The following is a 12,340-nucleotide window of genomic DNA, read 5'->3' on the forward strand; positions in this document are numbered from 1 at the left end:
TAAAAAATGAAAATTTTTAAGTATAATGTTTTTTTCATTTTACAACAATGCACTGTCAAAACAACGACTGTAGATTTTACAATAACTGGTAACAATGGTATAATTGTTCCATTTACATCAATGCACTCTAAGAATAATGACAGTAGATTTTACAGTAAAATACGGACAGCTCATAAGGCAGAATTTTCTCGTAAAATTTCAAGTGTACTCTTTTTCAATTTACAGCAGGGGTGTCCAAAGTGTGGCCTGGGGGCCATTTGTGGAATAGCAGAAAATAATTGATAAGCACTTCATTAAAGTGTTAAAAATAATTCATATATAAATAATTGTTGTACTTTCAGTAGTTAAATATCTACAGATCAACTTCAGATCTGTCCATTGACATAAAGTTATGTTTTATGCCTTTTATGTGAAAACCCTCTTTAAAAACAACAACAACAAACCCCCCCACGAAATATGTGATAAAATAAAATGCTCAAAGTGGAATATTTGATGTGAAGTAAATGGAACCCTAAATAGATCAAACATTCATAACAAAATTGATTTTAATTCAGTGTTTTTTTGTTGAGCAATGACAATTACAAAAATTACAATAAAGGTCTCAGGGCTCCAAAAGGGTCCCACTCATTAAAGTGTTAAAAATAGTCATACTTTTTTTTTTTTTTTTTTACTTTTAACGCTTAAATCTGTAAATACATTTCAGATCTTACCATCAGTTCTAGTTGTTTATTATTTTTTGAGCTATCAGTGTCTAAAAAACAAACAAGAAATCACACTAAAAGTCTTGGGTAGCCAAAAGGGTCCCACTCATAAAAGTGTTTAAAAAAATGTTTTTAAACTTTTAACGCTTAAATCTGTAGATCGATTTCAGATCTATCCATCAGTTATAGTTGTTTATTATTTTTTGAGCTATGACAGTTAAAAAAAAAAAAAAAGACACTGAAGGTCTCGGGGACCCAAAAGGGTCCCACTCATAAAAGTGTTAAAAATAGTCAAACTTTTTTATTTTATTTTATTTATTTTTTACTTTTAACGCTTAAATCTGTAAATCAGTTTCAGATCAATCCATCAGTTATAGTTGTTTATTAATTTTTGAGCTACGATAGTCTAAAAAACAAACAAGAAATCACACTTCAAAGTCTTGGGTAGCCAAAAGGGTCCCACTCATAAAAGTCTTAAAAATAGTCATACTTATTTTTGTTTTGTTTTTAACTTTTAACGCTTAAATCTGTAGATCAATTTCAGATCTATCCATCAGTTCTAGGTATTTATTATTGTTTGAGCTATGACAGTTAAAAAAAACAAACAAACAAACAAACAAAAAAATGACACTGAAGGTCTCGGGGACCCAAAAGGGTCCCACTTATAAAAGTGTTAAAAATAATCATCCTTTTTTTTCAATTTTATTTTTAGATTTTATTTTTTTTTACTTTTAACGCTTCTATCCATCAGTTATAGTTGTTTATTATTTTTTGAGCTACGACTGTCTAAAAAAACTAACAAGAAATCACACTAAAAGTCTTGAGTAGCCAAAAGGGTCCCACTCATAAAAGTCTTAAAAAATAGTCATACTTATTTTTTTTTACTTTTAACGCTTAAATCTGTAGATCAATTTCAGATCTATCCATCAGTTATAGTTATTTTTTTTTTTTTTTTTAGCTATGACAGTTAAAAAAAAAAAAAAAAAAAAAAAAGGACACTGAAGGTCTCGGGGACCCAAAAGGGTCCCACTTATAAAAGTGTTAAAAATAGTCATACTTTTTTTTTTTTTTTTAACTTTTAACTTTTCATGTTAAAATCTGTAATAAATTTCAGGTCTTATAGTTTTAGTTGTTTCTTATTTTTTGAGCTATGACAGTTTAAAAAACAAAAAAACAAAACCAATTACACTGAAGTCTCGGGGACCCAAAAGTGTTAAAAAAAAACGCTTAAATCTGTAGATCAATTTCAGATCTATCCATCAGTTCTAGTTATTTATTATTTTTTGAGCTATGACAGTTAAAAAAACAAACAAACAAAAAAAATGACACTGAAGGTCTCGGGGACCCAAAAGGGTCCCACTCATAAAAGTGTTAAAAATAGTCATACTTTTAAAAAAATTTTAACTTTTAACTTTTAATGCTAAAATCTGTAAATACATTTCAGATCTTATAGTTTTAGTTGTTTCTTATTTTTTGAGCTATGACAGTTAAAAAAAAAAATGACACTGAAGGTCTCGGGGACCCAAAAGGGTCCCACTCATAAAAGTGTTAAAAAAAGTCATACTATTTTTTTTTTTACTTTTTACTTTTAACGCTTAAATCTGTACATCAATTTCAGATCTATCCATCAGTTGTAGTTATTTATTATTTATTGAGCTACGACAGTTAAAAAAACAAACAAACAAAAAAAGGACACTGAAGGTCTCGGGGACCCAAAAGGGTCCCACTCATAAAAGTGTTAAAAATAGTCATACTTTTTTTTTATATACTTTTAACTTTTAACGCTTAAATCTGTAGATCAATTTCAGATCCATCCATCAGTTACAGTTGTTTATTATTTTTTGAGCTATGACAGTTAAAAAAACAAACAAACAAACAAAAAAAAATTACACTGAAGGTCTCGGTTTTTCTCATTTTTTTCTGTTTTTAACTTTTAACTTTTCATGCTAGAATCTGTAAATAAAGTACATTTCAGATCTCATAGTTCTAGTTGTTTATTATTTTTTTGAGCTATGACAGTTTAAAAAACAAAAAAACAAAAACAATTACACTGAAGTCTCAGGGACCCAAAAGTGTTTAAAAAAACGCTTAAATCTGTAGATCAATTTCAGATCTATCCATCAGTTCTAGTTATTTATTATTTTTTGAGCTATGACAGTTAAAAAAACAAACAAACAAAAAAAAGGACACTGAAGGTCTCGGGGACCCAAAAGGGTCCCACTCATAAAAGTGTTAAAAATAGTCATACTTTTTTTTGTATATACTTTTAACGCTTAAATCTGTACATCAATTTCAGATCCATCCATCAGTTGTAGTTATTTATTATTTTATGAGCTATGACAGTTAAAAAAAACAAACAAACAAACAAACAAAAAAATGACACTGAAGGTCTCGGGCCCACTTATAAAAGTGTTAAAAATAGTCATACTTTTTTTTTTTAACTTTAAACTTTTCATGCTAAAATCTGTAAATAAATTTTGGATCTTATAGTTTTAGTTGTTTCTTATTTTTTGAGCTATGACAGTTAAAAAAAATTACACTGAAGGTCTCGGGGACCCAAAAGGGTCCCACTCATAAAAGTGTTAAAAATAGTCATACTTTTTTTTGTTTTTAACTTTTAACTTTTCATGCTAGAATCTGTAAATACAGTACATTTCAGATCTTATAGTTCTAGTTGTTTATTATTTTTTGAGCTATGACAGTTTAAAAAACAAAAAAACAAAAACAATTACACTGAAGTCTCGGGGACCCAAAAGGGTCCCACTCATAAAAGTGTTTAAAAAAAGTCATACCTTTTTTTTTTTACTTTTTACTTTTAACGCTTAAATCTGTACATCAATTTCAGATCTATCCATCAGTTGTAGTTATTTATTATTTTTTGAGCTACGACAGTAAAAAAAAAAAGGGTCCCACTTATAAAAGTGTTAAAAATAGTCATACTTTTTAATTTTTTTTAACTTTTAACTTTTCATGCTAAAATCTATAAATAAATTTCAGATCTTATAGTTTTAGTTGTTTCTAATTTTTTGAGCTATGACAGTTTAAAAAAAAATTACACTGAAGGTCTCAGGGACCCAAAAGGGTCCCACTCATAAAAGTGTTAAAAATAGTCATACTTTTTTTTTTTTTTTTTAACTTTTCATGCTAAAATCTGTAAATAAATTTCAGATCTTATAGTTTTAGTTCTAGTTGTTTATTATTTTTTGAGCTATGACAGTTTAAAAAACAAAAAAACAAAAAAACAAAACCAATTACACTGAAGTCTCGGGGACCCAAAAGTGTTAAAAAAAAAACGCTTAAATCTGTAGATCAATTTCAGATCTATCCATCAGTTGTAGTTATTTATTATTGTTTGAGCTACGACAGTAAAAAAAACAAACAAACAAAAAAAGGACACTGAAGGTCTCGGGGACCCAAAAGGGTCCCACTTATAAAAGTGTTAAAAATAGTCATACTTTTTTTCTTTTTTTTTTTAACTTTTCACTTTTCATGCTAAAATCTATAAATAAATTTCAGATCTTAAAGTTTTAGTTGTTTCTTATTTTTTGAGCTATGACAGTTTAAAAAAAATGACACTGAAGGTCTCGGGGACCCAAAAGGGTCCCACTTATAAAAGTGTTAAAAATAGTCACACTTTTTTTGTTTTTAACTTTTAACTTTTCATGCTAGAATCTGTAAATAAATTTCAGATCTTATAGTTCTAGTTGTTTATTATTTTTTGAGCTATGACAGTTTAAAAAACAAACAAACACAAAAAATGACACTGAAGGTCTCAGGGACCCAAAAGGGTCCCACCTATAAAAGTGTTAAAAATAGTCACACTTTTTTTTTGTTTTTAATTTTTGACTTTTCATGCTAGAATCTGTAAATAAATGTCAGATCTTATAGTTCTAGTTGTTTCTTATTTTTGGAGCTATGACAGTTAAAAAAAAAAAAATGACACTGAAGGTCTCGGGGACCCAAAATGGTCCCACTCATAAAAGTGTTAAAAATAGTCATACTTTTTTTTTTTTTTTACTTTTTACTTTTAACGCTTAAATCTGTACATCAATTTCAGATCTATCCATCAGTTGTTTCTTATTTATTATGTTTTGAGCTACGACAGTTAAAAAAACAAACAAACAAAAAAATGACACTGAAGGTCTCGGGGACCCAAAAGGGTCCCACTAATAAAAGTGTTTAAAAAAGTCATACTTTTTTTTAATTTTTTACTTTTAACGCTTAAATCTGTACATCAATTTCAGATCTATCCATCAGTTGTAGTTATTTATTATTTTTTGAGCTACGACAGTAAAAAAAAAAAAAACACACAAAAAATGACACTGAAGGTCTCAGGGACCCAAAAGGGTCCCAGTTATAAAAGTGTTAAAAATAGTCATACTTTTTTTGTTTTTAACTTTTAACTTTTCATGCTAGAATCTGTAAATACAGTACATTTCAGATCTTATAGTTCTAGTTGTTTATTATTTTTTGAGCTATGACCGTTTAAAAAACAAACAAACACAAAAAATGACACTGAAGGTCTCGGGGACCCAAAAGGGTCCCACTTATAAAAGTGTTAAAAATAGTCACACTTTTTTTTTTGTTTTTAACTTTTGACTTTTCATGCTAAAATCTGTAAATAAATGTCAGATCTTACAGTTCTAGTTGTTTATTATTTTTTGAGCTATGACAGTTAAAAAAACAAACAAAAAAATTACACTGAAGTCTAGGGGACCCAAAAGGGTCCCACTTATAAAAGTGTTAAAAATAGTCATACTTTTTTTTTGTTTTTAACTTTTAACTTTTCATGCTAGAATCTGTAAATAAATGTCAGATCTTACAGTTCTAGTTGTTTATTATTTTTTGAGCTATGACAGTTTAAAAAACAAACAAACACAAAAAATGATACTGAAGGTCTCGGGGACCCAAAAGGGTCCCACTTATAAAAGTGTTAAAAATAGTCATACTTTTTTTTTGTTTTTAACTTTTAACTTTTCATGCTAGAATCTGTAAATAAATGTCAGATCTTACAGTTCTAGTTGTTTATTATTTTTTGAGCTATGACAGTTAAAAAAACAAACAAACACAAAAAATGACACTGAAGGTCTCAGGGACCCAAAAGGGTCCCACTTATAAAAGTGTTAAAAATAGTCATACTTTTTTTTTTTTTTTTAACTTTTCACTTTTCATGCCAGAATCTGTAAATAAATTTCAGATCTTATAGTTTTAGTTGTTTCTTATTTTTTGAGCTATGACAGTTAAAAAAAAAAGAAAAAAGACTCTGAAGGTCTCGGGGACCCAAAAGGGTCCCACTTATAAAAGTGTTAAAAATAGTCATATTTTTTTTTGTTTTTAACTTTTCATGCTAGAATCTGTAAATAAATGTCAGATCTTATAGTTCTAGTTGTTTATTATTTTTTGAGCTATGACCGTTTAAAAAACAAACAAACACAAAAAATGACACTGAAGGTCTCGGGGACCCAAAAGGGTCCCACTTATAAAAGTGTTAAAAATAGTCACACTTTTTTTTTTGTTTTTAACTTTTGACTTTTCATGCTAAAATCTGTAAATAAATGTCAGATCTTACAGTTCTAGTTGTTTATTATTTTTTGAGCTATGACAGTTAAAAAAACAAACAAAAAAATTACACTGAAGTCTAGGGGACCCAAAAGGGTCCCACTTATAAAAGTGTTAAAAATAGTCATACTTTTTTTTTGTTTTTAACTTTTAACTTTTCATGCTAGAATCTGTAAATAAATGTCAGATCTTACAGTTCTAGTTGTTTATTATTTTTTGAGCTATGACAGTTTAAAAAACAAACAAACACAAAAAATGATACTGAAGGTCTCGGGGACCCAAAAGGGTCCCACTTATAAAAGTGTTAAAAATAGTCATACTTTTTTTTTGTTTTTAACTTTTAACTTTTCATGCTAGAATCTGTAAATAAATGTCAGATCTTACAGTTCTAGTTGTTTATTATTTTTTGAGCTATGACAGTTAAAAAAACAAACAAACACAAAAAATGACACTGAAGGTCTCAGGGACCCAAAAGGGTCCCACTTATAAAAGTGTTAAAAATAGTCATACTTTTTTTTTTTTTTTTAACTTTTCACTTTTCATGCCAGAATCTGTAAATAAATTTCAGATCTTATAGTTTTAGTTGTTTCTTATTTTTTGAGCTATGACAGTTAAAAAAAAAAGAAAAAAGACTCTGAAGGTCTCGGGGACCCAAAAGGGTCCCACTTATAAAAGTGTTAAAAATAGTCATATTTTTTTTTGTTTTTAACTTTTCATGCTAGAATCTGTAAATAAATGTCAGATCTTATAGTTCTAGTTGTTTATTATTTTTTGAGCTATGACCGTTTAAAAAACAAACAAACACAAAAAATGACACTGAAGGTCTCGGGGACCCAAAAGGGTCCCACTTATAAAAGTGTTAAAAATAGTCACACTTTTTTTTTTGTTTTTAACTTTTGACTTTTCATGCTAAAATCTGTAAATAAATGTCAGATCTTACAGTTCTAGTTGTTTATTATTTTTTGAGCTATGACAGTTAAAAAAACAAACAAAAAAATTACACTGAAGTCTAGGGGACCCAAAAGGGTCCCACTTATAAAAGTGTTAAAAATAGTCATACTTTTTTTTTGTTTTTAACTTTTAACTTTTCATGCTAGAATCTGTAAATAAATGTCAGATCTTACAGTTCTAGTTGTTTATTATTTTTTGAGCTATGACAGTTTAAAAAACAAACAAACACAAAAAATGATACTGAAGGTCTCGGGGACCCAAAAGGGTCCCACTTATAAAAGTGTTAAAAATAGTCATACTTTTTTTTTGTTTTTAACTTTTAACTTTTCATGCTAGAATCTGTAAATAAATGTCAGATCTTACAGTTCTAGTTGTTTATTATTTTTTGAGCTATGACAGTTAAAAAAACAAACAAACACAAAAAATGACACTGAAGGTCTCAGGGACCCAAAAGGGTCCCACTTATAAAAGTGTTAAAAATAGTCATACTTTTTTTTTTTTTTTTAACTTTTCACTTTTCATGCCAGAATCTGTAAATAAATTTCAGATCTTATAGTTTTAGTTGTTTCTTATTTTTTGAGCTATGACAGTTAAAAAAAAAAGAAAAAAGACTCTGAAGGTCTCGGGGACCCAAAAGGGTCCCACTTATAAAAGTGTTAAAAATAGTCATATTTTTTTTTGTTTTTAACTTTTCATGCTAGAATCTGTAAATAAATGTCAGATCTTATAGTTCTAGTTGTTTATTATTTTTTGAGCTATGACCGTTTAAAAAACAAACAAACACAAAAAATGACACTGAAGGTCTCGGGGACCCAAAAGGGTCCCACTTATAAAAGTGTTAAAAATAGTCACACTTTTTTTTTTGTTTTTAACTTTTGACTTTTCATGCTAAAATCTGTAAATAAATGTCAGATCTTACAGTTCTAGTTGTTTATTATTTTTTGAGCTATGACAGTTAAAAAAACAAACAAAAAAATTACACTGAAGTCTAGGGGACCCAAAAGGGTCCCACTTATAAAAGTGTTAAAAATAGTCATACTTTTTTTTTGTTTTTAACTTTTAACTTTTCATGCTAGAATCTGTAAATAAATGTCAAATCTTACAGTTCTAGTTGTTTATTATTTTTTGAGCTATGACAGTTAAAAAAACAAACAAACACAAAAAATGACACTGAAGGTCTCAGGGACCCAAAAGGGTCCCACTTATAAAAGTGTTAAAAATAGTCATACTTTTTTTTTTTTTTTTAACTTTTCACTTTTCATGCCAGAATCTGTAAATAAATTTCAGATCTTATAGTTTTAGTTGTTTCTTATTTTTTGAGCTATGACAGTTAAAAAAAAAAGAAAAAAGACTCTGAAGGTCTCGGGGACCCAAAAGGGTCCCACTTATAAAAGTGTTAAAAATAGTCATTTTTTTTTTTTTTTTAACTTTTCATGCTAGAATCTGTAAATAAATGTCAGATCTTATAGTTCTAGTTGTTTATTATTTTTTGAGCTATGACAGTTTAAAAAACAAACAAACACAAAAAATGACACTGAAGGTCTCAGGGACCCAAAAGGGTCCCACTAATAGAAGTGTTAAAAATAGTCACACTTTTTTTTTGTTTTTAACTTTTGACTTTTCATGCTAGAATCTGTAAATAAATGTCAGATCTTATAGTTCTAGTTGTTTATTATTTTTTGAGCTATGACAGTAAAAAAAAACAAAAAAAAAACACAAAAAATGACACTGAAGGTCTTGGGGACCCAAAAGGGTCCCACTTATAAAAGTGTTAAAAATAGTCATACTTTTTTTTTTTTTTACTTTTTACTTTTAACGCTTAAATCTGTACATCAATTTCAGATCTATCCATCAGTTGTAGTTATTTATTATTTTTTTTAGCTACGACAGTTAAAAAAACAAACAAACAAAAAATGACACTGAAGGTCTCGGGGACCCAAAAGGGTCCCACTAATAAAAGTGTTAAAAATAGTCATACTTTTTTTCGTTTTTAACTTTAAACTTTTCATGCTAGAATCTGTAAATAAATTTCAGATCTTATAGTTCTAGTTGTTTATTATTTTTTGAGCTATGACAGTTAAAAAAAAATGACACTGAAGGTCTCAGGGACCCAAAAGGGTCCCACTAATAAAAGTGTTAAAAATAGTCATACTTTTTTTTGTTTTTAACTTTTAACTTTTCATGCTAGAATCTGTAAATAAATGATAAAATATAGTTCTAGTAGTTTATTATTTATTGAGCTACGACAGTTAAAAAAAGGTTAGTCATCACTGCAACATTTCACCTGTTTGCTCTATTATTCCACTTTTGTTTACATTTGTTAATGCAATTGAGTTTTAAAACATGTCAAACGGACCTTGAGCCGCACCGGTCTCCCGAGGAGGTCCAACGCGCTGATCCAGGTCCGCAAGAGTCCCTCAGAGGTCAGTGGACCTGACCCGGGATGTGGTAAGAGTCTCCGTAGGGCATCATGTCCAAAGAAATGTCGGCCTCGCACTGCAGGACGGCGGCGGGCAGGAGCGGGTCGGCGCGGCGGCACGAGTCGTCGGAGACCAGCGAGACCTTGTGGAAGTCCTGCTGGGGGTCGGCGCAGGCCTCCTTGTGCAGGGTGCTGTCGTGGTGGTAGGACACCAGCTCGTTGCTGAAGTCCACCGCCTCCACGGCCGAGCTGGAGCAGAAGCGGTTGCAGCCCAGGATGGTGGCGAAGGCCTTGCGGAAGTCGGCGTTGAAGGCGTAGATGACGGGGTTGAGCGAGGAGTTGGCCCAGCCGCACCACACGAAGATGCTGAAGGTGGTGTCGCTGACGCACGGCGCCGCGTCGGGCGCGTCCGCCTCGCAGAAGGGAACCACGCAGTTGAGCACGAAGAAGGGCAGCCAGCAGCAGACGAAGACGCCCACGATGACGGACAGCGTCTTCAGCACTTTGGTCTCCCGCTTGAAGGAACTTTTCAGCGAGTTCTCGTCCTGCGTGGACGCGCGGTGAGGCCGCGTCTTGCAGGGCGCCGCGCGCTCAAGCGAGGAGATGCGGCGGATCTGCGTCTGCGCGATGCGGAAGATGCGCGTGTAGGTGCCCACCATGATGAGGACGGGGATGTAGAAGCTGACGAGCGACGACGCCACGGCGTAGCTGCGGCTCAGGCTGGCGTTGCACGCGTCCTCCTCCGCGGGGGGGTACGGCGGCGGCGGCTCGGCGCGCGCGCGGTGCCAGTTGAGCTGCACCGGGATGAAGGAGATGAGGATGGACAGCGTCCACGCCACGCCGATCATCACGAAGGCGAAGCGGCGCGTCATCTTGCGCTCGTAGCGGAAGGGGCTGGAGATGGCCCAGTAGCGGTCCATGCTGATGATGCACAGGTTGAGGATGGACGCCGTGGAGCACATGATGTCGAACGCCACCCACGTGTCGCAGAAGCGCCCGAAGAGCCAGACGCCCGCCACCTCCGAGACGGCGCGCCACGGCATGACGAGCACGGCCACGAAGAGGTCGGACACGGCCAGCGAGATGACGAAGGAGTTGGTGACTTTGGAGCGCAGGTGGCGGAACTTGACCACGGCGGCGCACACCAGCGTGTTGCCGAGCAGCGTGGACACGATGAGCGCGCACAGCACGCAGCCGGTGAGCGCGCGGCCCACGCTCACCTCACCCCCCGGGGGGTCGTCCCGGGGCTCCGGCGTCTGGTTGCGCGAGTCCTGCATGCTTGCGCTCTTCCCGCCATCGGCTGATGCTCTGAGAAGCGCGCGTCTGTGCCACGCCCCCCCCCCCCCCCACTCCCCCCCCCCCCCCCCCTTCATCACAAGTGGATGGTCGTCTCGCGTTTAAGAGTATCCACAGCACAAGGAGAACACCGTCAGATTGTTCTTCATCTTTAAAATCACCCAACGTGTCACGTGATCGCATGTGGGCGGGGCCAAACCGCAGTCCGACGTGAAGAAAGTTGAATATTTATTTGAGAAAACTTTACGGTGTGAGAAAAAAATTGAAAAGGAGTTTTACCTTTGCAACCTCATTATAATAAATACATACATAAATGATCATTTATAATTAATAATTAATTTAAATAATTAATCATTATAATTCATTACAACTATTAAAATACATTTAAATACATTAATTTAATTTAATTAATTTAAATAATTACAATTAATTTAAATAAATAAATGTAAGTTTCTCAATACCCGACCTGATTTTTCTGCCTTTAAAAAATATCAATACCACAATATTCTTTATTAATAATACCAAATTATTATTTATTATGAATACCAAATTATTCTTTATCAATAATACCAAATTATTATTTATCAATAATACCAAATATTATTTATTAATGCTATCAAATGATTTCTTATTAATAATACCAAAATATGTGGGCGGGGCCAAACCACAGTCTGACGTGAAGAAAGTTGAACAACAACATTCATTTGAGAAAACTTTACAGTATGAGAACAAAATTGAAAAGGAATTTTACCTTTGCAACCTCATTATAATAAATACATACATAAATGATCATTTATAATTAATAACTAATTTAAATAATTAATCATTATAATTCATTACAACTATTAAAATACATTTAAATACATTAATTTAATTTAATTAATTTAAATAATTACAATTAATTTAAATAATTAAATAAATAAATGTAAGTTTCTCAATACCCGACCTGATTTTTCTGCCTTTAAAAAATATCAATACCACAATATTCTTTATTAATAATACCAAATTATTATTTATAATGAATACCAAATTATTCTTTATCAATAATACCAAATTATTCTTTATCAATAATACCAAATTATTATTTATCATGAATACCAAAATATTCTTTATTAATAATACCAAATTATTATTTATTAATAATACCAAATATTATTTATTAATGCTATCAAACGATTTCTTATTAATAATACCAAAATATGTGGGCGGGGCCAAACCACAGTCTGACGTGAAGAAAGTTGAACAACAACATTCATTTGAGAAAACTTTACAGTATGAGAACAAAATTGAAAAGGAATTTTACCTTTGCAACCTCATTATAATAAATACATACATAAATGATCATTTATAATTAATAATTAATTTAAATAATTAATCATTATAATTCATTACAACTATTAAAATACATTTAAAT

At 32.1% G+C, this 12,340-nt stretch overlaps 1 protein-coding gene across 1 annotated transcript; it reads right to left on the reverse strand.

Annotated features, from left to right (window-relative positions):
* Positions 1 to 214: 214 nt before the first annotated feature.
* On the reverse strand, positions 215 to 10,844 carry LOC133638843 (D(5)-like dopamine receptor). Its single transcript, XM_062031829.1, has 2 exons — positions 9,889 to 10,844; positions 215 to 257 (listed from the first exon to the last, which is right to left on the reverse strand). Exons 1-2 carry the CDS (start codon positions 10,671 to 10,673, stop codon positions 215 to 217), a joined length of 828 nt encoding a protein of 275 aa, XP_061887813.1. The 5' UTR covers positions 10,674 to 10,844.
* Positions 10,845 to 12,340: the final 1,496 nt, after the last annotated feature.

Source organism: Entelurus aequoreus, linkage group LG21 (assembly GCF_033978785.1).
Source record: "Entelurus aequoreus isolate RoL-2023_Sb linkage group LG21, RoL_Eaeq_v1.1, whole genome shotgun sequence".
NCBI lineage: Eukaryota > Metazoa > Chordata > Actinopteri > Syngnathiformes > Syngnathidae > Entelurus > Entelurus aequoreus.

Bases quoted from the DNA above. Each gene is read 5' to 3' on its own strand.
- LOC133638843 (XM_062031829.1), bottom strand. From the start codon at position 10,673: ATGCCGTGGCGCGCCGTCTCGGAGGTGGCGGGCGTCTGGCTCTTCGGG. The intron at 258-9,888 runs CTGCTCCAGCTC...GCTATTCCACAA, and splicing joins ATCCTGGGCTGCAACCGCTT to ATGGCCCCCAGGCCACACTT.